The 27089-nt window shown below is 41.9% G+C and overlaps 1 protein-coding gene across 30 annotated transcripts in view; it reads left to right on the forward strand.

Moving 5' to 3' along the window:
- Positions 1 to 27089, forward strand: part of THRB (thyroid hormone receptor beta) — a 349469-nt gene that overhangs the window by 240030 nt on the left and 82350 nt on the right. For 19 of the 30 annotated variants that reach the window (XM_074312762.1, XM_019745237.2, XM_074312778.1 and 16 more), the window contains one exon: positions 15579 to 15642. The exons of the other annotated variants lie outside the window; for them this stretch is intronic. In XM_074312762.1, coding sequence (XP_074168863.1) covers positions 15621 to 15642 — 22 coding nt within the window. In that variant the 5' untranslated portion in view covers positions 15579 to 15620. The remainder of the gene's footprint in view (positions 1 to 15578; positions 15643 to 27089) is intronic. 30 annotated transcript variants of the gene reach the window in all.

Raw genomic sequence — 27089 nt, forward strand, 5'->3', positions numbered from 1 at the left:
AGTGCTCTGGGAAGATTTCTTTCTTATGCTGTCTTACTCATATTTTGGGTATCATAATTATGCTGGTTTCACAAAAGTCATTGAGAATGTTTCTTCCTTCTTTGTGCTTTGATAGATACTTGATAGTAGTTGTGAATGGATGAATGAATGAATGAGTGAATGAAGTAACAAAATACGGAATATGTGTTGCAGACCAGGGAAATTAGCACTAGCATTTGTGCTGTCTCTCGTCCAAACATGCCACTCCTTACAGGGCAGACTATTGTGTTCCAGATTCCTTCACACATTTTCATTGACTCACCCTAAGACCCAGCTCATGATACTAAGCACTCCTCCTGAATGTACACACGTTTCTTATTTACTTGACGATCCCAACTGAGAAGGCATAACAGACATACCAGAGATGGGAGCCTGGAGCTCTGGCCATTGTCTAGTTTCTGAGTCAGAGGTAAGCAGCCCCTGAAGGAGAGATTCAGTTGCCAAAGCAGAAAAGACAAGTTGTCCTTGTGATGAAGCCAGGTCACACCCCTCTTAGAGCCGAGTTCCTCATTTTGTCATGTGAAAATACTAGAGATCACGTGTTGGTTAAAAATAATAATTATTTTAAAATATGTGGAAGTATGGGGTGGGTGGGGGAGGGGGGAGACCAGAAAGAATATGTCAAAATATCAGTGGTTAACTCTAGGACAGGTTGTAATTTTTTTCTTGTATATTTTCTGTGTTTGCAAACATTCCCATGTGAATAGGTGTAATTTTTATGCTAGAAAATAATTATAAAAAATTTGACCCTTTGAATCCTTCTAGTCTATTACCCTTCAGTTTGGAGTCATAATTACTCACCCATGCTCAGTGCTTGGCTAGAAATAATAACTTCTGACACTTCACAGAAGCAGGTTTGAACTCAGGCAGTGCTGAGTTGTTTCTGGTGCTGCACTGTTGTTAAGAATTGATATGTGCTGCAAGCATGCCACCAGCATGCAACAGTCAGGGTCCAGGCAGGAAAACAAAATGACACTAGGTAATTCAAACAGAAGGATTTAGTACCGGGAACTGATTGTCACACAGGTGTTGGAGCGCCCAAAGATTTAGTGAAGAAGAAGTAGCTGTCACCCTTACAGATGGGGTTACTAGGATGCAGGAGTTTGGACAGGCAGTCCTACGGAGCTGGCACTCCGAGCACAAAGAACGGGGGCCAGCCAGTTAATACTGGAACCTCTGAGAGATGCAAAGAGGCAAGAGGCTCCAACCAACAGCCCCTGCTGGCAGATGTTCCCAGGGGCATGAAAAGAGAGGGAAGGAAGAAATGCTTTTTTCCCTTCTCACCTTTCAGTCTCCTGCTCGTGCCTCCTGTTGGAAGAATCAAATAGAAAGCCCTATGACATGGGACTCTAGGACAGAGTTTGCAAGGTTCCAGCCCCAGGATCACCGAGCGCAGAATAGCAGGGTGGATTTGGAGCCGATGTGCAGTGAGTGACAATCTGGCACTGAGCTTTTGGGTTGGAACGTCTGTGGTTTTGTAAGTGACAGCCAGCCAGCTTTATCCATTGTACTATTCTAAATCTTTCCTTTGCACAACTACCGATGTCCTCAATTTCCAAATATCTCTTGGCTTTTCAAGAAAAGCACTTTTCCTTTATTAGGGGAGTTTTCATTGATAATCCCTTTATAAACCTTTCTGGCTGCACCAATGTAAGATTGAGCCTGGTAGCATGTGAGGGGTCGGTACTCAAGGGAAGTTTATTTTCACACCCTCCTCCCCAGTTGGTATACTTGGAAGGTTTATTCTCATGAACTCAACTGCAAAATAATAAGAATAATATCCTCAATCAAATGGATCACCAATTATTAATAGAACTTCTCCTTTTCTGAACAACTAGGTAACTTTTACTGAACTCAGAAAATGTTTCATCTCTAACAAGAAATTTTTTGCCTGCTACTTAGGTTAATATGTTTCTCGCTAATAGTGGGCTGGGCGTGTAAGAGAGTTCCAATTCATCAAAACTGAACTTTGCAAATAATTTGTGTCAACCTGACCAAACTCTGTGTTCTATACATTAAAATTTCCGTTGCCTGATACTCTGAGCTAGAAATTTCCTGTAGGTGCACTTGTTGGTTAGATTTGTCTCATTAAGATCATGACATCAATAGTTAGTTGTCAGGACCTTCCATTCAGAAAAGATTTAAGCTCAGATTCTTCACAAACAAGCTGAGGAGTCAGGAGGCATGATTTTTAATCCTGATTTTTCCATTATACCAGTGTTTATCTTTAGACATTTTAACATCTGAGCCTGTGTCCTCATTTGTGAAAGAGATTTTTTAAAATGAGGTTGTGAGCCTCAGATGAAATAATCAATGTAAAGAGGCATTACAAATGCATGTAGCTATTCTTATTCTTGCAAGAAGCAGTCAAGTGTAGTGGTTTAGAGCGTAAAGTCTGGATTCGTGAGACCTGGGTTCAATTCTTGGCTCTCCCGCTTAAAAATCTCATACCTCTTAACTTTAGGTCTCCCAACTGTAAAGGAGAAACTGTAAATAAAAGAAGTGGTATATGAGGACACTTAGGAGAGTGGTAAACCTATAGGAAGCACTCAAAAAATGTTAGATGCCATTACCGTTGTTTTCTTCATTCTTATTATTATCATCCTTTTTAGGGAACTGGATACACATGTGTAAGATGTATGGTGTTAACGTGTTAACAAATATCTTTTCTCTCTACTCAGTTTCATTGAACACACAAAAAGAAACTCTTTAGATTTGTTGTAGATTTTGCTACAAAGCCAAGGGCCATGTTTGATCTAGTTGGCCTTTGCCTTGGAGCTGAGAAGAGAGAGCTCCCTGCACACATTTATTTCCTGTGGGATCCTCATTATTTCTCTGGTGTTTTAGAACCTGGATGGTCTTCCTTTCTTTGGAAATCTTTGTTTTCAGATCAGATGAATTTGTTTTTCCTGAAAATTACATGATTCACTTTTATCTATGGCAGGTAAAATCAATAATACAAGTTGATGACCAAGGCCCACTGTCTTTCCTTTTTATATAAGACAATGGGTTACGCAAGTGAGTCTTGTTTTAAAATAAATTTTTTATGACTCTGGAGATGTATAACTGAAGTGTTTCAAATCACATCCATAAAAACTATCATTTTGGGACCAAAACTATATTCTTTGAAGGAAGTGCATGTTGTGAAAAATACTGATTTAAACGTTCTCTCACTGAGAAAACATTAGTTGAAGTCCCAACAGAGGCCACACAAATAGTACCCATTAATTGTTGCAACACTGCTTGAAAGAGTCAGTTTTACAAAGGCTGCTGTCCCCAGTGAATGGGTTATCCTCTTATTAAATCTCTTTTGTACAGTATTCTGCTAGACGTTGGAAATATGCTTTCCTAATGTTACCAATTATTTTGTAAAAAAAAAATTGTTGTACCCTGACAAATAGCATGTCTGATGCTGTGCCCTTTTTATAAACTACAGCTGTGCATGACGTAAATCAAATTCTCAACAGATAGCAGTGACACTTGGTGAACACTCCACTCCTTTACCCACTTGCTGCCCCATCTCAACTACCCCATGAAGAGAACACATGCCAGCTCTTCTCTCACTGTGCAACAAAATGACTCAATTCTCCAGAATCCACATAACAATAACAACTTATGTTTATTGAGCACTTACTATGCTCAAGGCACTGTCCTGAGCACTTTTCTAGTATGAACTCATTAAGTCTTTATAACATCTCTGTAGGGGACATACTTATTCTTTTAGGACAAATGTACAGACGATATTAAAGCACACTGATGTAGATGTTCTGTCCAAGCATCCATATTGCATTGTCAGAATGATTTCAGCCCAGTCACCTACACTTCATACGACCCACATTCTGAAAGACCCTCAGTTCACAGCTGGTCTTGACCGGGAAGACTGGCGTGACCTCTGTGCAGGGATGGCATGATGATTTGCAGAGCATCTGTGTTTTGTACAGTTGCTATATCTTTAGTGATTCTTCCCCTCCCCCACACTTCTATGGCCCTCTGCACTTCTGATAGATTACCAAATGCAACCTCCTCTGATTAGAAGTTTTTGCGTATGTTCCATCATCTCTACCAGGCAGTGCTTGCCAGAGGGGAGAGAGGAGATCTTAGTGCCCATCGTGGCACCCACCTGAGTGACGTGCACATGGTGGGTGGGAAGCAGAATGGCTCAGCAGTTGAGCACACTGGGTTGGCATTCTAACTCTTCCTCTCACCAGCTGGAGGACAAAGGGCAAGTTTCTCTGTCCCCATCACCTTGTTTCATCAATGAGCAGCAAACACCTCTGAGTGTCTCTTCCTTCAAATGGTGTGGTTATCAGTGACATAGTGTCCTCCTGTGTCCCCCTCATAGCAACAGGCCCAACACTCTTTCTGTGTCACAGCATTGCTCATATCTGAGGGATTCCCTAGTGAGAATGTTGAAACCAGGAGTCTTGGTAGCCTCCTGACCTTCATTCAGCCAAGCCCATGTCAAGACTGCGCAGAGAAATGGGCAGAAGAGCAGTAGGGAGGCGTTCCCCCTTCACAGCCTAACAGGGTGTGTGGTTGAGCTCCCAGGGGAGGGAGAATGGTCCTCATTGGGTTGTTGCTGTCCATCATGTTCCACACGTGTTACTAGCCAACCACAGCGTCAGACAGTTGAAGGAAGCTTCACTGGGCAGCTAGCCAAGCAGCATCTTAGTTCACAGTTCAGACAAATTAAATTCTATGATGTGTGGGACAGTTGGTCATCAGTAGATGGCTAATATCAGCACAGCTAGAGTTTTTCTTGGCATTATACACTCAGAAGTGTCCAATCTATACAAAGCGTGGACTCACCGAAAGTGGCTGCCTGCTTTCCAAAACTGCTAGTCCTGAAAAAGGCCAGACTCTCAGGAGGTGTGGAAGTTACTAAGGGAAAGCCATATAGTCCAAATAAGTTACTCTTTAGTTAAGCTCTGATCATAAATTTTAAGTCACATTTCTTTATTCACTAATGGATCTTCCTGACGGCAAAGAAGGCCTAAGGAAGGCACTCTTGCCTCCAATTCCAAACCCAAGCCAGAGAAAATTCACATACCTGATAAGAAATAATAGCCTGTTTCTTTTTCAGCTTTAGATTTAGCACTCTGTGTGATGCTTCAGTTAAATGTACATTTCTAAAGTTTTATTGAGACATCATTTACATAACAAAGTTCATGCAGTGAAGTACACAATTGAGTGGATTTAGTATATTTACAGAGTTGTGCAGCTATCACCATAATCTCATTTTGGGACATTTCCATCACCCCCAAAAGAACTCTATACCCATTAGCAGTCACTCCCTGTTCCTGTACTATCTGCCTCCCACCCCCACCCTACTGCCCAACCCTGGATAACCACTAATTCACTTGGTCTCTACAAGGGAGATTTTTTTTTTTTTTAACCTAGACATTGCCTGGCAATACCATCTTTTGACATATAATTAGAATCAAATGATCAGTGTTTCCTCAAAATCTGTCGTTTTTTGAGAAAATATATTTTCTACATGCATCACTGAGCCTTCCTTCCTCCATTCAGCCCCTGTCTTTCACCACAACCTATAGAGGTGACCATCATTCTTCATTTAACAAGTATTCACTGAGGGCCTGCTGTGTGGCACACACTGTCTGAGTTCTCGGGGTAGACAGTGAGCAAAGCAGACCCCGACCTCAAGGAGCTGACCTCCTAGCAGTGGGAGACAAAGCAATAGGCCACAATCGCAATAGCAAAACCGGAAGTAGACTGTGCACCGTGTTAGAAGATGCTCCACACTGTGGGAACAAGAGAGTGGAGCAGGATCAGGGACACTGGGAAAGCCGGTGCAGGGATAGGCAGGTCCAGCAGGGACTGGGGTGGTCAAGGTGTTCATCCCTGAGAAGTGAAGGTTTGCAAGACTTAGTGGAGAGGAGAAAGGGACCGGAGCAGATGTCTGGGGATGAGCATTTCAGGAGCAACCCCAGGACAAAGGCCATCTAGTGGGGGCCCAGAGGACACATTCGAGGAACAAGAAGGAGGCTGGTGAAGCTGAAACAGGGAAAGAAGCAGGAAACCACGACAGAGAGGCCAGTGAGGCAGATCATGGGAACCAGAGCGGGGTTTTGACCAGCGGCTGCCACGGGCTGAATTATATTCTCAAAGGACCACTCCGACTGCCGTGTAGAAAAGAGATCAGAAGGGAGCAAGAGCAGAGTAGGGAGACATCCCAGGTACTATCTTAGAGGCCACTTTAGGGCAGAGGTTCTCCCTTGGCCGCACATCTCAGTCACCTGGGCAGCTTTACAAAACGGAGGCCTGAGCTGCAAAACACGAATTGGTTTGGGTGCCGCCTGGGCACTGAGACTTTGCAAAGCTGCCCAGGTGATTCATTGTGCAGCTCAGGTTGACCATTAGAAATTTAGGAGCACTCAGCAGTCCCACAAGTTTGACTCTGCAGCTGGGAAACAAAACCCCACAGCTGGCCCTGGTGGCTGACTGGCAAAGCTTATTGGCAAGGCTGTTTCAAGATGACCAGAGATCTCAATGCTATAGCAAAGCCAGAATTGGCATTGCAGACAGTATGCCAACTGGGATGGAGATGGATGGAGCCCTCCTGGACCAACAGATCTTGAGGTGCTCAATCCCATTCTTTGGCTGAATCCAAACATGAGCCTCTGAATGTGAGAGCAGGCTTTCTCCCTGCACCTGGCAGAGGGTTGGTTGTGCTATGTCAGGGCAGAATAGAAGGATAAGGCTTGTACTTCAGGAAGTGGGAATGCGATTCACTCAAACAAGCATTTTGGGGGAATTGTAGTTACAATGTGCCAGGCATTGTGCAAGGAGCTGCCAATAAAAAAAGATAAGGTCTAACCATCCTTGCCCCAGTGAAATGGCTCAAAGTGAACGCCGTATAATATTTCAAAATGTGTTATTTGTGGGAAGCCTTTAAATAAGCCAAAAGGGAGGGGGGACCCTTCAGTTGCATATCTGAGCTGTTGGCATTTCTAATTCAGAGTGATGAATAGAACATTATTGTGTTCCATGGGCACAAGTACAGCAGGAAAAAAGATGCTTGGAGCCGTGAGCCGAGCATGAATCAGCAATCTCATTCTATTGTTCGGAAAATAATCACGATGCTGGGAATATGGAATTTAAGAATCATGCAGAAAAGCCCTTCCCCCCCAGCAGGAAACAGACATTGGCTAAAACATCACATCTTGGTTTTGGCTTCCTGGGCTCAAAAGAATGTAAAAAACTTGGAAAGAACTTAAGGAAAGCTGATTTGTAAATATGGAAAATACAACCCATAAGAAGAGAGCTGATTTAGACGCAGCCTCTCAGAAGTGGCACACTGAGGGAGTGTTTATTCACTCCCATGATCAGGAGGTAGAGCTGCCCTCACTTTGGTAACTAACAAGGGTTTCTTGAGTGTCTGCAATGTGCTGATGGCTGGGCCAGCTGGTGGGGAGAGGAAGGTCAAAGGTCCCTACCTTTGGAAGACCTTTTAATCTGTGACAATAAGCGGGGAAGTGCAGAGACGCGATAAAGCAGTAGTTCCCAAACCCCAGTATGCATCATGGTCATGACCTGCAGGATTTATTAACACAGACTGCTGTGCCCCACCTGCAGAGTTTCTGACTCAGTGGGCCTGGGGTGCGCCTGGGCATCTGCATTTCTAAAGCGTTCCCAGGTGACGCTGATGCTACTGATCTGGGGACCACCCTTGGAGAACCCTGCCCTAAGAAAATAAGGACATGAGACAGGAGAGGAGAATGAGTGCGGATTGCGTGCAGAGAGTGAGTGCAAGTGACCTGTTGGTACTATAACAGGTACCACTTTTAAAATGTGTTCTGCAGTGCATAGCTAATGGTTTTTAATTAGCAATGTACTTTGCATTAAATCACACTGGCCATGACTTTGCCACCACCCAAGGAGGGGTGGCAAAAGACAGGAAAGAAAGTTCTCTGCAGATCTGTGGAAGTCAAACGGGCCATAATACAGCAGGGATGTGTCCAGTGAATCCAAACCAGGGAGCACGCATATAGACTCATCGCAGCAGGGGAATGTCATCAGGGGTAGGAGGGTGATCATAGGGGGACCTATCCCCACACTCATGCTCAGACTAAAGTGCTTCGCTCATGAGCAGTTCTCAACAGAATCAGCCGAAAAGCCTCCGCCAGGTGCACATGCCTGGGCCCAGTCCTGCAGATGCTGAGCAAGTCTCCGCTGCTGATTCTGCCGTGAACCCCCTCCTTGAGATTAAGAAACTTAATCTCAACATCCATGACTGTGCCCCAAGCTTGTAAATTAGCAAAGTGCAAAGCCAACCTCTTCGAAAATGTAAAACTACTGAACATAGTGTGTCTCGTCACTTTATTACTGTAGGACTCGAGTGTCTCAAAGTCAAGGGTGCCCCCTTAAAATGGAAGTGTCCTTCAGAGAAGGAAACTCTTCACCAACAGAGCTGGATGTCTTGGGAAGTGCCTTTTCCCTGGGAGCATTCAGAGAAGGCTGACATGCTGGTCAGGAATGGAGAAGTAGGAATGCCTGCCTAGCATCAAATGTAACCTACCAAGATGGCGCGTCAACTCCTCTAGCATGTCCCAAATGCTAGGCTGGTGGCTCCCAACATATGATTCCTGGAAATTATAGTTAGGTCACTTGGAAACTTGGTAGAAATACAGAATCTCAGACCCACTCTCCCCCACCCCAGACTGGCTAAATCAGAAACTCTGGGGGTGGAGCTCAGCATTCTGTTTTAACAAGCCCTCCAGGAGCTTGTCAAAGTTTGAGAACTAGTGGATTAGTTGGTATGTAGCTGCATGGATGCATATAAGTAGGAAACAGAACAGGATGGAAAAGCAGGCAGACTGCCATTTATAAATCTATCCATATAAATATTCTGGCATGTTTAACATCTCGTGCTCATTTGTCAGCTTGTCACCTAAGAAATTAGTATCAGGCCAACTTCTCAGCTACCTTTGGCATCCCTGTAAATTCCCGGTGATAACCTGACTTACTGCATCCCCTCCTTAGACAATGCAAGGGCTGTGTTCTTTTCCTGCCTAGAGACTTCATCACGACTTCCCCATGTGATAGGGGCACAGGAAGCTGAATGATGGTCAAATCTTACTTATTCAAAAGACTGGCTTATATCCTGCAAAGGCTCCGCTGTGTCTCATTATCTTATTCTCTGCTCCACAATAGTAAGCCAGGCAGACTCACTTAGCTGTATGTAGCTGAAAAGTCAAAGTATGTGGCCATGGTCTCATAAAGAGTGAGAGGTGAAACAAGATCATGTAAACCGTACCCTTGAACTTTTCACTGCTTTCCAAAACTGTTACAGGCACGGTTCCCAAACTCTGTACCAAGGCACCATGGGGGTGCCTCAGCAAACCTATAGGAATACAATGGAATGTCTTTAATTTTTTGAGAGAAACTCAGCAACAACTGATAACACACAAATATTACTACTACTTAATAAATAGAACATTTAAGTATTTCTTTTGACCTGGGGTCACTGCAAAAAAAAATTACTGAAATACTTAGGGTGCCATGAACTGAGAAATTTGGGACTCTCTATCTTCTAAAATCACTGACCCCAGGACGAAGTATATTTTTACTGTATAGTTTCTGGTCAGAATCATGATGTGAGCCAGCATATTTAAGGAGATACACATTCTAAATTTCACTTAAATGTCAGGGGAGAAAACTATAAGAAAATTGTAACTACATGAATCTTTTAGGGCTTCTTTTCTTTTTTACCTTCCTACATAAATCTACCCTTCTCAGCTCTTTGACTGAACCCTGAACTGTGTGTCCTATGATTTTTTTAAAATAGCAACTTAAATTGTCATTTAGTGCCCCAGTCCTTTCTTCATAACTTAAACATAATAGACTAATTCTTTAAAATTGAGCTAATAATTGCTCTGGTGCATTCCTGAAAATCCCCTTTAAAACAGATTATTGAAAGACAGAATCCAGATTCTGTATGTGCTATATAGTATGTACATGACACCTCCCAGGAAACCGTAGAAATTGGCCAATGAAGTCAGCCACAGGGACCATCACCAAGCAGTATCAGACAAGAAAGCAGTGAAGGGAAAATGGAATCTGTGTAAAGTTTATGAAGTATATTTCTGTAGGAACTTTGTAATGTAGTCCCCCTCCCCCACCCACCAGTTGGCATTTAGGAAGTAGTAAACAATTCCATTTATCAGGAGAATTTTTTTTTTCATCTTTAAGGAATTTTAGGGACAAAGCAGTCTTCATAACACCTCCTTAGCGAGATTGTTCTTTTTATCCCTGAGTTAAAACTTCGCAATGAGTTGACTGCAGATTCCAGATGCAGCAAAGCACTAGCTCAGTCTGGGCGATATCATCTCTCTGATGTCGATAGCTCTGTCAAGTGGTCAAGAAGTAGCATCTTTCCTTACGAAGCTGTCCAAGGTTGGGGGCAGGTGTGGGTGCTTGTTTTTTGTTGCTGCTGTCATCTTAGTCATCATCAAACACTTTTAAGAAATCAATAATAAATTATTTGCTCTATTCCTAATGTTTTATTTTCACATTCTCATTTGTTGTTTTTCATGCCCTTGTCTCAGTGAGTCACCTAACCATAATTATGTATTCGGGCATCTGGTGGTTCTACGTTGTACCCTCATTCCTTGGGAGTTATTTAACTCCCTGACATAATGAATGCGTTTCCAGTCCCTTCACGCACGCGCGCGCACACACACACACACACACACTCACACACACACACTTTCTTTGGCACAGGAAAGCTACCCTACTCTCCACCAGGTGTCAGTAGAGTCAGTTTTAACCGCTTGCTTTGGCCAGCGGGGCACCTGTTGAAGTCGTTTCTCCTGCTGTGTTAAGACATTTCCTCAAACCACCGGTCTGATGCTTCAAAAGAAACTAGCTTCCATTTCTTAGAAACATTCCTCGGAGATGATAGTCCACCTGTAGAGAAAGATAGTTCGTGTGGAGAGCTATGAGGAAAATGCACGATAAACATAGCAGGCAGTCAAGTTGGTTGGTTTTTTTTTAGAATTGGCCCCATAAAACCTTTACTCGCTGTTTTTTTCTTGACGTTTCTATCACTACATTATGTGGCTAGAAATTACTCCAAGTTTTACTCAATGTGACAATAAATTAAAAAGCAGCACATAGTTTTAGATTCAAATGGGGCTATTTGTTTTAAAGCCCACTCTGACCCCCCAAAAGCCCCATTCCCAGCCCTACTGATCTAGTTCTCAAAGCAGAAACAGAATTTTACTCACCCAGTAGCCCCAGAACCTAGCACACGATGACGAAAGAATTCTACCATGTGTCAAGTGCTCTTATCCTACTCAATTTTTTACATTCCTTTTGGGGGTGAATGACCTTATATCCACTTTGGGAAGCCAACCCTGGCCTCTTAACATCCCCTGTGTCATTCTTTTGGTAAGTGGCCGGGCCCATACTCTTTCCATGCCATGGTGACTCTATCTGGGAAAGAGAAAGGAAAAGAGAAGGGAAGAGGGAGAGAAGGGGACAATGATTTGGCACAGACATAGATTAAAATGAAGAGTAGAGATGAGCCCCAGAATGAGATTGTTGAACTTGAATTAAAAGGGGTGGGTGAGTTGGAAAGAAAAATTAATCATTTTGCCAAGAGCAAAATAATGAGCCGCAGCAAATTAAGCTCAAATTCAACCACAGATCCTGGTTGTCTTGTCTCACTCCCTGAAGGCAAAACACTTACCGTGACTGCCGAAAATCTGAAATGAAAATTAGAGCTTTGCCATTCACTAGTCATTTGCTGGTGTTTCTTCTGTGGGCCTCAGTTTCCCAGCATACCCAGCAGAGAAATTCCAACCATGCCTTCTGCGCTAAGAGGTGATCCACTAGGACTAACACCTAGGCCACAGCAAAGGCGGAGCTACTGCTATTTCCCACATTTTTATTAACTCAGAGTCTTATGTGCCTTTTTAACCAGCCCCCACCCCACCCCAAATCATATAACTAACTGTGCTGTCTTTTAATTTTTTTCTTACTATTCTTTTATACTACACTCCCAAATAGGGTAGTTTGATGGAAACTTTTCCAGTTTAATGGAAAAGGTGGATCGTAGCATGGTATGATTTGAACACACCTTGCCTCTGTTCTCCTCTATTTGAGTTCTAAAGTTTTTACTATCATCAGACAGTCAACCATTATAGATTCACTTCATTGGATCCTAGATTTACTATTAAAATGCAAAGACCTCAGAGAAGAACAACTCAGGCTGTATTTAGGATGCTATAGAATTGGGTACAAATTCATCTGTGTACCCAACCTTCCTTGCCCCTCATAACAAATTTAAATGAACCTGAACGGTAACTGTGAAAGGGAAAAATATTCACAAAAGGTAAAATTCGGTCTGGAAAGAGGAGAGAGAAGCAATTTCATTTCCATTTTACCTCGGTAATGATGGGGTCTAGGGAAGTGGGCTTCTGTGCTATGGTGTTTCCCCGAAAATAAGACCTAACCGGAAAATAAGCCCTAGCATGATTTTTCAGGATGACAATCCTTTGAACATAAGCCCTAATGCGTCTTTTGGAGCAAAAATTAATATAACACCCAGTCTTATTTGGGGGGAAACACGGTAGCATGAGTTTTTAAATCACCTCAGGGCACCTCAAAGTGGAGGCCATATACTAGCTCCAGTTTTCCACACCTTGATGATGATTGAGGCTGACCAGGAGATGAGTAGATCATAATAATAGTGACTACAATAATGAAGAAATTTTCCAATAACTTACTCTCGGGTCCTACTTTTAAATTTCCAAATATTTTCAAATTCCCTTGGTTGTTATCATACCCTGAAGGGTGGGAACTGTGATTTCACTTTACAAAGGAGGCCCAGAGAGTTAAGGAACCTGTCCAAGATGGTCAAACCGCTGAATTGAGACTCAAAACCATCTGGAATGACTCCCAGTCCAGCAGTCTTTCCTCCATACCTGGGATGGAACTTGTTCTTAAAAATGTTTCCTGAATGTCAGGATGAAAAGTTTGATATAAAGGGGCTCTTCCTTCTGAGGGGAGGGAATAGAAGGGAAACTCCAAGAGGAAAAGGAATGCTTTTCAAAGTGGAGACAAGAGGCAGTAGATAGAGCCCCACAGCACCACTGCCCTCCTAGGGTGGGGTGCAGCCCACACTGAGAGGACAGCCATTTGCCTTCACCCAGCTGTGTTTCCAGATGCCACAGACAGAGCAATGTCCAGGCCAAAGTGGGGACAGAATGAGGCGATAAACTCACCAGTGCCCAGTGCCCCACAATACCCAATAAACTTTGTAAAAACAGTTGCTGTGGAAACACAATTTCAAGACACATCCCAAAGCTATGCTCCCCACCCGCCATGACCTCTAAAATCCTATTTAGAAATATAGTCTATGTTTGCTCAATGCCAGGTAAGAGGATGGGTCTGACCTCCTCTGAGAGCCTTCCCAGTGTTAATGGTCTCAACTTAGAGTCTATAATAGCCTAACACTTGAGTATCTGACCCTTTCAATTGAACCAAGAGATTTGCCTATGAGAGTTACCCCCACTGCACCAACCCCCTGCCCCCACATGGCTTCCTTGGGCTGCCCATGAAGCAAACACCTGCTGAAGTGTTAACAGATAGACCCTGTATATCTCTCTGTTCTGGTGCATCAGGCCGCATGATGCTCTGGTACCCTTTCTACTGAGAGAGCCAAAGAGAAGCAAACTAAGGAAGGTGGCCTTAAAAAGACCACAAACGTCTTCTTCAGAAAAAGTAGAAGGAGAGACGTGAGGGGGATGCAGTGTTTCATTTTAATTATGTGCCGACTATATAAGCAATGACTCACTAGGTCCATATGAAAAGATTTTTCAAGGGGTAATTTTTATAGCTGTCCCTTCAATGTCATAGTTTATATTGGGGGAAAAGGAAACACATGGGTACGAAGGGCTTGCAGTCGAGACAAGGGCACTAGAGCTTTACAAGATGGAGTTAGGGGTGTTCTCTCTGGCCTTAGTCTAGCTTTGTGACCTTGAACACTAAGACAGGAAAACAGTAATGATCCAATGAAGAGGTGCCACCAAAGGGTTAGCCTCCTAAGGGTTAGCCACACTGTAGCAGAGTTATCTTTCTCAAGTAGGGTCCATGGCTCCGCATTGCCCACAGGAGAAAGTCCAAATTTTATAGCAAACCTTTCAAGACCCTTCACCATCTGGCCCCCACCTGCATTTGCAGCTTCATTCTTGACCACTTCCTGCCCCCACCCCACCCCAAATCATATACTCTGTGCCAAGCTGCTGTCCCTTTTGCTCTTCTGTTGTTTATGAGCCTCACCTTTCATCCCTGAGGAAGGCTCAGCCCTGATTTTGTCAGCACCGTCCCCTTGGCTCCCGGGAATCTGTGGCTTGTATTTTTAGCTGCTCCTTGCCAAGCAGCTCTGCCTTCTCAGACAGCTTGTAAAATGGATTGTAAATCCTTCGAGAGCTAAGAGCCTCTGGTCTTAACCTATTTGCATCCCTGGTGTTTATCCCAGTATTAAATGCTCATATCACATTCATTACTGTCTTTCTACCTCCTAAATGTCATTTGAGTCCCTCACCCTCTCACCACCTCCACTGCCACCTCCGGAGTTCTAGTCACCTTCATCTCTCCCTCAGACCTCCCATAGCCGCCTGACTGGTCTGCTTTCACTCAGCAGCCACTGCGAAGCTTTAAAAACTCAGATCATGTGGCTGGCTCCTCTGCGTGATGAAATCCCCTGCGTGATTTAAATGAGTTGCCCAGTTTTTCTGTAAAAGGCTTATTTCTTGCAGAGTAGCCCATGTGCCCCAGGAGCACAGTCTTGAGTATAAAGCATTAAATCATGATGCAGAGAGAAGCCTGTTGAAAAGAAGAACCTTTGAGTCCAGGGTCATCTCCACTAAGAAGCCTTTCCAGGTAGAAATTCTCCCTCCTCTGTGTCCCCGGCTGTTCTGAAGAGACACTGAAAGGGAGGCCTGTATACATTTTTGCATTTATTTTTTTTCAGTGTGATTCTCTCCTGTTAGATTGGAAGCCCCCTGTGGACAGGCTGGAGTGTTGTCTCCGGACAGAGTGTGGGGCAGTGTCGGAACAGAGTAGGTCCTCAATCCAGGCCTCTTTACTGACCACCCAAATAAAGGAATGACTCATGTAAAAGCAATATTCTCCACTTCAGTGGCATTTGCCTTGAAGACCAAACTGAATGTCATTCTCCCCATCAATTGGTGTTGAAATGTTGCAGCTGTTAAAGTGCCGGTATGAAGACCCTCACTGGATCTAGCTGAAGACTTCTCTGTCCAGTGAGCAAGGGGACCTGTTTTAATAAATGACATGCAGACATGGGACTTGCCCTTCCTGGAGAGAGAGCTGGTTGCCAATCCTTCATTAGCACAGCTCCCCAGTTCAATTTCCCCAGTTCTGACTTGGGAGTAAAATATTGCCCCACGCTAATTAATGCTTGTAATATTGTTTGGAACAAAACCATTGTGAAAAATGCAGGTTATAACCTGTGGTGTTTTTTGTTTTTCTTGTCTTTTTCTTTGTAGGAGATGTCAGTGACAAAAAGGGTCCAGAATGATTACTAACCTATGACTCCCAACAGTATGACAGGTATCTATAATTTTTAAATTTTCTTTGTGTGTCTCCATTATTGTTCCACTCAAAGAGAAATATAAGGTTTCTAAAAGACCAACCTGAGAGTCTTAGCACCAGTTATTTCCAAACCAGCAAGTGTTATTAAATGCAAATACATCCTGCAAATATGTCCCTACAAATGTGCTTTTTGTCTTCTTCGGAAAACATGAGATGTGTCATCCCTGCAAACATGGCAGGGAATAAATGATCATTCACAGTAAAGGCTAGTTTTTAGCCATCCTAAGATCACCCTCGCACCCTAAATACGTTCACTCTTTACATTCATTCAGATCAATATAATAAATGGCTCTACATACTTACAAACCACGGGATCCAGGCATCTTCCCCAAAGTGGGCTGTTTATTCCATTCAACAGTAGAATCAAATGGAATAGGATAAGATAAAGTTAGCTAGAAACTCTTAGCAAGGGACAAAGCGACACAGAATGACCCTGAGGAACATAAGGTTGCACTAGCACAAATTCTTAGTGAACACATAGAGCAGAGGTTGCAAATTCAGAGGCTCCAGGAGCCAGGCAGATACACCAATGCCTGAAACAGACTGGGTGTACAAACAAAACTGGAGAACGCATGTTCTCTCTGAAGAGAAGCCATTCCTCCACTCTAGGCATTCACTGACAAGCAGAAATGAAGCCCAGTCTGTCCAGAGATTTCAAATTTTCAAAAGAAGTTGGAAATCCAGGTTTTAAATAAAATACAATATCCCCATTGGTAAATGTAAGCAATTAACATATAAAAGTATCAAGAACTCATGCAACAGTCAAAATGTCTGCTGACTAGAATCAACCCACGTACCGTCAGCTTACAGCCTCTGCTATCCATCTTCCAACCTAGTACCAAGCCCATGGCTGTCCTTTGGGTTACTATGGCAGCAGGGAAGATAGCGATGGACTTCTGAGTGTCATGGGTACAACCTGACCTTTGATAATCTATTCGTGTCACCGCTCCACCCAGAAACAAACTAAATATGCAGGAAAATTCCGCCCAGAATCCATTCCCCAGTAAACTTGAGAAATTGATGCAACCAAGGGTTGCCATTCTACCTTCTGGAAGTTTACAAGCCGCATGTAATGACAGTAACATTACATCTCCCGGCACCACTGCCCTGCCTCTTTACCCACCTACACCTGAGTTCCTGGTACAACAAATAGAGCGCCTGGGCAAACCAGAATGATTCACACCCATAAAAAGTGAGGGCCTCAGAATCACAGCTCATCTTTTCATCTTATTTCTTACTCACAGGCCTCATAATGTACCCATCCATCCCCACTTCTATTCCACTGCCAACCTGGCCAATATTCTTCCCCACTTCAATCTTACTCCTTCTATGTCAGAAACCTACTCATTCCATGGAAAATTTGTATAGATCAAGCGTTGCTAAGCCTCCATGTTTATGCTGCTATGAGTGGCAATCCCAACCAGGAGTGATGGCACAGGTATGCATGAGCACGCAGGAGTCAGACAGCAGTACTGCAAAACCTAGGGAAAGTGTCCCCCTCTGATAAAGGACAGGGTGGGATCAAGTGCTGCACAATGATGGCTCTCTACTCCATGATAATTTGCCCCCCTGGAAAAGCCTCCAAAGATAGACGCTCAAAGAACGTACCCACCTGAGACATATAAAAATGGTAAAACTTGGCATGAAAGTGGGTGATACAATGGTTTTTCAATGGTTTTGCTTGCTTTGAGGTTGGTTCTAGATAGAATGTAATGGTGACCACCCATCTAAGGTTCTTATGGAGCAGGGGTCAGCAATTTTTTTATTTTTTGGTAAAGGGCCAAAATATAAATATCTCTGGCTTTGCATACTACTCAATTCTGCCATTGTGGCATAAAAAGCCATGGACTGTATATAAACAAATAGGCTTGTCTGTGTTTTAATAAAACATTATTACAAAACAGGTAGCAAGCCAGCTGTGGCCCAAGGACTACAGTTTGTTGACCCCTGTTCTAGAGTCCAGGATAGTTCAGACCATCTTATTGTTGAGCAGAACCTCCAACATCAAGTCAGCTCATCTTTAGGACTGAGCTGGGAATCTGGGCTCACTCTAGAATAATTCGGGACTAAAACAGCTTTCAGCCGATCTTGTGGAAGCCGCATGCTTTCCTTGAAGGCTGAGCTGGAACCCCAGCTGCCTCCCAGTGGAGGGGGAGCTTGTGCTCCCCAGCATTTGCTTCATAGCGTAGAAACTAACAGTAGTTCTAGTTTCCAAAGAAATCTACTCCATACACACATATGCTTAGTAATATGTTAATAGGCTCAGCTGAGAAAATCATCACTTTAGGCTCCCTTGTTTGTGATGAAATAAAACAGTATCCTTTTTCCTCTCTCTTTTGCTATGGTCTTGGGCTACGTGTTTATTTGAAGAAACCTAACAGGAGGCCATAATAAAGTTATAAGACATAGGAACTAAGTGTTTGCTTTAGGAGCATAATTTAAAGGGAAAATATGCATATTTTGTTCTTTGAAAAACATACCAGGTAATATTGTTATGCAATACAGGAAATCAATTAACCGTTATGAAAAGAAAACCATTTTTTCAATGAATATTGAATCTATTTTCCTAAAACTGAGTAAACCAGCATTTTCAAATAAAAGAGCCACCTTATTGATAAGTAGGCTCTTTCAGCTACAGTACTTATTAAAGTTATATATTTTGCATTAATTCAAGTGGAAAATTGGGGGTTTTTTGTGGGGAGGTATTTAATATTAGCTACAATGGAGTCAGATAATGCCAAAATTTTCTCATTGCTTTCTTCCACCTAATTTGAAATTAGGACTATATGAAATCACTCACTGAAAAATACTGACTCTTAAAGAGAAAAGTAAGAAAGTGCCTTAAAATTATATTTTATTAGTCTGGAGTTAAGTGCTGCTTCCTATGTAATCGGAGGGGAATTCTGCTAACATTTATGACATTATAATGAGTTCTACTTTGCATGAAATCATGATTCACAGCATAAAGGAGTTTGTTCGAAGATATGAATACCTAAAATGTTGAATAGCAAAGGTAGAGGCTCTTGGCCTTGGTTGAAAAGGAAACTAAGAACTCAGACTCCTCTAAAATGTTCCTGAAGAGCCAGAAACAAGGATCTATTTATGATGTTGGCATTGAACGTGGCTTTGTGAAATAAATATATCACGTAAAGTTAGTCCTGTTGTGATGTCTGTCTTTGTTTTCTCAAGGCATTATTATTGCGTGCATCCCAGGTACCAGGGGAGGGATGTTGGCAAGGATATAACAGGAGCTTTCTCTGTTGTTGCCCCAGTGTTTTCACTGTTTGATATCAGAGTGTTTGCTTATTTGGGATGGGTTCATTTGTTAAGCAAAATGAATAATTATATAGGTGTGTTTTGTTTTGTTTTGTTTTGTTTTGTTTTGTTTTTACATTTCCCATTATTCCCAAGGTCAAATATTTTTACATGTTTATTGCCCACTTGCCTTTCTTCAACTCATTTGTTCATATATATTTATTGTCCACTTCCCTTTGTGGATTTTATATTATTGTCATTATTTGTAGGAGCCATTTATTAAATATTAAGCCATTTATTAAATATTTATTAAATATTAAGCAAGTTACCCAATCTCTCTGGATCTTGAATTCCTTATCAATGAGAAAGTGAGACAAGTTCATTTCTATTTCCTCTTCCACTTTTAAGATTAGATTATCACACTTATAATTTGAAGATTTATAAATTGTATTTTCCTAAAAAGACAGAGTACATTGATGGTTGGGTGTAAAGAAAAAGGGCACCCTGGAGCAATGTAGTTTGTGTTTTGAGACTATCCTAATGTCCAGGTTTTTCAGAATCTGACAAAAGAATTAAGTTGGGAAAACTCAGTATTTTATTGTAAAGCCCATGCTATTTTTCAAAAGTGGCTCTGCAGGTGTCCTTAGGCTTTTCAACTGCTCCTCAATGACCTCTCGTTCCTTCAGAAAGAGAATCACCATTGTGCTTACATCCTACAACCTAAATAGAATGTCTTTTTACGGGATCAGAAAGTTGTAAACAGCAAAATAATGATACCACTCAAAGATAACTAATGTTAACAGGGTACATATTGTTAACGTTTCCCGTTGTCAATAACTTTTCTTCTAAAATAGAATTTTATTCATGTCTACGTAGTAATTCATCATACAGTGACACAGATCGTAGTTGATAGACTTTTAATATAATGTTATTTAAGTAATGTTATAATGATCTGCATTTACATAATTTTGGACCTCTGGTTATTTCCTCGGGATAAAATTCTAAGTAAAAGGAAATACTAGGTCAGAAGGACTGAACATCTTTAAAAGCCTTTCCTGTTTCCAAATTGTAACCAGATTATTGGACCAATTGAGATACCCATCAGCAGTGCAATGGCCATTGAATTATCTAACTTCAACTTTGGATTTTTTTGGTAGTTTATCTTTGAAGAGGCTATTTATTAGGCAAACTATCACAGCTTTTCAAAACTTACTTTTTGATTATGTCATATGTCTTTTTCTTATGATTTATATATTAAGGAATTAATTCATTGTCTGTCATAAATGTTACAAATATTTTTTCCATTTTAGTATGTCTCTTATTTTTGTTTAGGGCAATATTTAACCTTTAAATTTTTTTCTTCTCTTGAAATAATGACACAAGAGAAATGATACAAGAGAATAATGATACAAGAGAAAAGTTGCAAGATTAGTTCAAAGAATTCCCAGTTACCCTTTACCCAGAGTCTTCAAATGTTAACATTTTATCACATTTGTTTAATTCTTTCCGTCTCTCTTTCTGTCTCACCTATATAATTTTTACTTTGTTCCATTTACTAATAAGTTGTAAACATGATGGTATGTCATTTTTTGACATACGAAAGTTTTTAGTTTATATATAGTGAGCTCGACTGTGGTGCCATTTCATGATTTATGTCTTTGTTGTCAAGCTTAGAAATGTGATCTTGTAAGTACTGAGGGACAGAGTTCAACAGGCCCTTTACGATGAGTTAACACTTCAATTTCAACATGTAGTTCTTTTTTAATTAAATCCAGGAATGACTGGTTAAAGTCAAAGATCTCAACAAATACCCGCTCATATTCACCCTTTAATCACCAACCATCCTTCCAAAGTACCTTAGTCCTAACCTTTGGGGGCAGGCAGGGCAATCCCTGACAGCGCTGGAGGTCCTTCTGTCCCTCCTCCCAAAGTCAGGACAGCCAAACCCCGGGTCTTTGTACTGGTTACCCCTGCCAGTAACCACGGAAGCCAGACATGGTGCTCTGCTTCTTTTCCCACGTTCCTCCAGGAGCTGAGAAGCCTTCTACTGATTTACTATACACTCCTGGCATAATTATTCTGAAAGGGCATCTGAAGGCTTGTTTCACTTTCTTCCGAATTCCTATTTCCCCAGTTGTGTCCAAAAATAAAATGTGGCTTTGGATTCCATATAGCCACCTATGCACAGTACAAATGTTGCCACAAATAGTTTTGGAGAAAGAAAACAACCAACTTGCCCAAAACTAGCTCTACGGGTATGTTAGTAAAGCCAACTACAAAAAGGATCTTTGATTTTATTTCTTGTATATTCAACCACGTGAAGTAATGGGCCTTTTACTCCCTCCTCAGCGTGGTGTCACTTCTAAAAGAAACAAAAATCTCACTGCAAGTAGACTAGAAAGGAAACATCAGTCTTCTGTGAAATGCCTTGCGGGCAGAAGGGAAGTTGCTAGACACATCTCACAGAAAATCTTCAAACTCCTCCTTAAACATCTCTCCCACAGATCACTCCTCGGGGTACCTGCTAAAACCTCCTGTCCTGTTCTTCCCTCTCCAAAGGCTAAAAATCCTGGTCTGTCGCTGCTGTGCACAAGCTCCCCTCCTGCCTCAGGCTCCCCTCACATCACGCTCCTCCTTCCCTTCTTCTCCCTATTCCCACTCCTAACTCCACCTGTTCATTTCCTTGAAGATCACAGCCCCTTCTCTCCACCTCTCCCACTTGCATCCCGCTTTAAGACCCCACTCAACAACATAAACAGATCTTCCTAAGGAACAAACCTTAGAAAGCAAGGGAAGGGAAAACCATAAATGCTTGTGATTTTACATTTTTTTCCTCCTATCTCACACAAATTCGTAGAAGAGAGTGAAAGTCACTCCACGGTGTCCAGTCTTAGGAAGAATCAGGAGCACCTCAGTTCAAAATTTTCTCCAGTTTCCACCATAACAAGGAGGGAATCAAGAAAACCACAAAAAAGGGAATCTTTATGCAGCTAACATATAACCTTAAAAAATAAACAAAAACAAGAAACACACACACACACACACAAGCAAATATTTCTTTTTCCTCAGAAAACAGAAGGAACAGTGACCCTTTATACCAGGGGTGTCCAAAATTTTTCAATGTTTTTCACCAAGGGCCATATGCAGTAAAATACACAAACAGCCGAGCCACTCACTCGAGGTGAAGTACGTATTGCCTCACCTAGTTTATTTAAGTAAACTAAATATACTTTTGGAATTTGCTGGGGGCCAATTAACAATGGATCATGGGCCGCAGTTGGCCCGCGGGCTGCAGTTTGGACACGCCTGCTTTATATGATAAGAATGGGTAAAGGATGTGGACGTTACCATATAGTCGGTCTAGCTAAAGAAAAATTGCCCCCCGTCCCCGATTGTCTCTGTCTTTCTCCCATCCCTCACTTCTTTAACTTCCTGAATTTTTTCTGGGAGAGAAATTTTCCTACTGAAAAGTATGAAACTTTCTAAACAAAGAACAAATTAATGATATCACACCAAATCTAGCCAGATTAGTGAAAATCTTCTCTCAAAACTCCTGGGGCCTCTAAGACAAGTGCTTGTAGAACAACTTCACTTTCCAAATTTGAGGTGCAGCGGGTGACCAGGAAGTTGAAATGTCAAAAAGACAAGGCTTTATAGAGTGAAAGATGGGAGCACAAGAGTAGGAAAAAAATTATTTCTTTACCAACAACCCCTGTATTCTTGCCAGAGCCGCCCTTTACAATGTTCAACTTCTCCTAACCGCCTAACCATAGCCCCATTGTCCCTGCCCCCACCCCACCTCAGTTGTCACCACCTTCACCACCATCATCATTTCCTCTATTGTCATCAACCGCCATTATCACACCATCACCATTCTGACGAACTCATCTCTACCTCCTTCAAGCCTGCTGTAACCGAGATTTGCCCAACACATCCCTTCTCAACTTCTGCTAACAATTACAGATAACAATCCTAACCTACCCGGGCTCTGTTATGTCAGGATGTGGCTTCCTCTCTACTCTCCCAGATATCCCTGACGTCCACAGCAGTTGCACATATGTAGGTGCAAGGTCCTTTAAAAGAATTGAAAATAACTTTTCCCAACTAAAATTTAGTCCCTAATAAGTACGTGATGTCATTTTGTTTGCAATGAGCCAAGAGTTATTTTTCTCTGCCACTACCACCTGCTCCCACCCCCAACTGAAAAGTCCCAGTCTCCTGTTTTATCCATCTTGGCTTTTCTTTCCAGTCTGGGCCATAATGACATTCTCACTCTAGAATGTGGCTGTTATATAGAAGGGATGCTAGAGTGGAAGTCCAAGTCCCCGAGCCAGCAGAGTGCAGATGCAGTCCTGTTTTGGTGCTGATGGTGCTGATGCTGAGCGAAGAGTCATGTTCTCCAGTCCTCACGTTTCACACATCAGCAGGCAAAGGCCAGTGTGGTGAAGTGACTTGCCCACAGCAGACTGTTGAGTGTTTGGACCATCAGCTCCCCCTGCACCTGCCTATAAAAAAATAAATAAATAAATACTACTGGTTTCCCATCATTAGATTTCATTCTACTCATATAGTATCAAATTGTGGTTCCCATTTTTCTGCCAAGAACCTCTTGTTATCCCCCCCACCTCCCTTGAACCCTGTGCTTTCAAATATTTTACCTGCCAAACTGCATTTAATAATAGAATTCATTGTCTATTTTTAGTAATCAAAAACATATATAATCTGATATTTTCGATGAGCAGGGTGAAATAACCAATATCCCCACACTACACAGAGACATAGAAAAATTGCCGTATATTTTTCAAAAACCAGAAGGCGTAAGATTTTTCCTGAATGTGGTGTTATGCTGTCTTATATCATTGTATAATTTCCCTTGGGCTTTTTCAAACTTTTTAAATTGCTTATAGTTTTCCCCAATATTACTTTTATGGACCTCAAGTTAAACGCCATTTGAATGAGACAAATTCTGAATATTCTGGACTCTTAATTTTCTCAACTCTAAGTAGGAATATGTGCCTATAATATTTAGCTAAATAGAACTATAAATGAAGCCATCAGAATATCAATTACTGCTGGCACAACCTTTAATCAAAAAAAGTCTTTCAATACTATTATAAAATCATTCTTCAAAGATTATATCTATGCAAATGAATACAAAATAGCCTCTCATACTTCGTAATGCATAATGAAAACATTAATGAGAATGTCAATCCTTTGATACTGTGCACCAAATTAGATCAAGAAATCATTGGCATAAATCAGAACATTAGTGAAGTCTTTGAATTTTTTCAACAGAAAATTCTAATTGAATGTAACATTAGAGCATCTAAGATATTGGATTCTAGGCTTATACACATAACTAAGAAACACTTCTTATCTTTGAGGAGCTCATAGTCAAGAGATCACAGTTTCTGAACACATCAACACACATTTTTAAACATCTAAAAAGACAGAGGTTTAGAATTAGGAGGAACCTTAGAGACCATCTGTTCTAACACCCTAAAGTTACAGGTGGAAACACTATGCCCATGAACTTAATGAATGTGCTTATTGGATATGCAGCAGTGCACCATGCAGATATTTTGATTCTCAATGACTCTTCACACCTCTCATTCCTTAAGCTTCCATTGACTCTGATTGCATTTGTAAAGGATTTAATGATATAATAAATAAGAAAGCTATTTTGAATCATAAAGGGCCTATTAGTAAAACATTGTTCTCTGCTGCAACAAGGTGAACCCCAAAATCTCAGTGACTCATCATACAAAAGGATTTTCTGACTCTTGTTAAGTCCAGTGTCACATGTTCTTGGTTGGTGGGCAACTTTCCCTGTGGTCACTTGGGGACTCAGGCGCCTCCCTTCTTACATTCTCATTCACCTCTAGGACATCAGAATTTTGTCCATTTAACAACAGAAAGGAGAAAAGAACATGAAAGGATATATGGAGTTGCTTGATGGGCCAGGCCTGGAAGTGGTGCCCAATGCTTTCATTCATGCCATTGGCTAGAACCCAGTCATATGGTCATGTCTCACTGCAAGGGAGGCTGGGAAATGCAGTCTAGCTGTGTGCCCAGGAAGTAGGGAGGGCACAGATTTTGCTGATGAGTCTGTGTCACAAATGGCTATACAAATGCAAGATAATACGGAAGTAAGTGAAGTCAGGAAGGGCTTGGTCTTCATACTGAAGTTACCTTTTTGTTTAAAAAAATGTCTGTTACAGTCCTCTCAACCTTCTTTGGGGAGCATCAGCATCTCTAGACGGGATTAGGATTATCTATTTTGCCCACCTTTTTTAGTTGCTTCTGGAAAAGAACATAGACTTCAGAGTCCTGTGTCCTTAGGTTCAAATCCCCAGTTAGCCGCTTATTAATGCTGTGAATTTGAGCAAGTTGCTTAAGATCTCGGAGTCTTAATTGTCTTATTGTAAAATGGGGACAGAAAGCATTCTAGAGTTGTGGTGAGAATCTCATTAAATCAGTTATTGAGAGCCTCCTGCGTGACACGTCCTGTGGTACACTCTAGGGAAACAGTAGAGACTTTTTTAAAAGACAGAGTCTGGATCAATAGATAATATGTGTACAGTCATTGTCGCTAGCAGGCACTCAATAAGCGTGAGTGCTCGTACTTCCCCTGACTCCCTTCCACTGCATGCTCTGCAGATTTGATAGGATTTGTTTTCCCTATGCATCTAAGCTGTGAAGACAAGTTTCTCTCCAGAAATTCCAGATAGAATAATTTAGTGAATAATGGTGTACCTGAGAGATGGAGAGGTCAAGTGGAAAATGTTTTAGTTGTTTCTGTTGTTTGGGATTGAACTGACAGGGTGAGAATTTTGTGAGGCTTGTTTAATATGCAAGGGCTTAAGTCATGATTTGAGCTACAAACAAATACTCGTTCAGTTCCAACAGGAGTAAACAGAAATATCAAAGCGGAGAGCCCTCTTCAAGACTGGTGGCCTTTACATTGCAAAGCATCCTTTCCAAATCAGAGAAGGAGGGTCCTCAGAGGTAGTGAGTGGGTCCCTGAGGGCCAGAGGGCAGTAAGGCTGCAGTGGCCTCTCCGGCTTGCTGACAGGTCAGGAAGAGCGCAAAGGCTCCCCAGGAGAAGGGAGAGGAGAGTATGTGCATCCCCGCCACTGCTGAGGCCGTGGTCTTCCGGCTGAGGCTCTCTCCAGAGATGCCACCTGGGAGAACCCTCCTTGACTCCTTGTCTCTCAGCTCTTGTTTTATTGCTTCCTATGATTTCCAAATAGGACAGAGGAGCTTTATATTTGTTTTGTTTGAAAGCTTGCCTAGTTTTTTACTCTCTTGTTTCATCCTTCCCATGAAGCTCTGTTTTATTTCTCTGTATTTGCTTTTATCTTTTTCTTTTAAGTGTAGAATAGGATGGCGGGGGTGGGGGTCCCAGGCAAATAATGAGGACAGTATTGTCTCTGAACCAGGAAAGTATATGCCATCTAGATTCCAGTTAGCTCTGCACCAACCACTTTTAATGCCCCAAACCATATCTGTATTGCGAACCCCTTAAAACGCCACAGAGGCCAAGGGCCCAGGCCTATGGTCAGATTCACCTGGGGTCCAGTGTGCCTCTACCCTGTCAGCTGTGACCTTGGGCGAGTTGTTTTCCCTTTCTTAATACTCAGTTTCTTCATCTGTGAAATGGAAATGATCATTATTTATCTCAAGATTAGCGCAAGGGCCAAAAGATATAATGTAATGTGTTTAACACCATGGCTGCAACATTGGAAGTTGTATAAATGATAGATACCATCATCACCACGACCACCACCTAAATATCTCCAGGCCAAATGCAGCACCCCAGCCAGGAAAGCTTAAGGGAACAAATACAGCTGTCCTGTTATCTTGCTTCAAACACATTAGAGGATGGATTTGATATATCCCATAACCAAATACCATCCAGCTTTCCTGAACAACCCATTCCATAGTCCAAGAAGTAAAGAGTCATAGGTGTGACTCAGGAATGGGTCTTCCAATCCCACTTTCCAGGCCTGATCCTTGAGAACTGTCCATTCATTGTAAAGATTCCTTTAGGATATGTGTGGAAGAAAACACCACAATATAAGTGAAATTCTATTACTAAAGTTTCTAGAATCCTTTTGCTGCTGGCATTCCTCCACAATACATCTGAC

Source organism: Rhinolophus sinicus, linkage group LG10, assembly GCF_036562045.2.
Source record: "Rhinolophus sinicus isolate RSC01 linkage group LG10, ASM3656204v1, whole genome shotgun sequence".
In the NCBI taxonomy this organism is placed as follows: domain Eukaryota; kingdom Metazoa; phylum Chordata; class Mammalia; order Chiroptera; family Rhinolophidae; genus Rhinolophus; species Rhinolophus sinicus.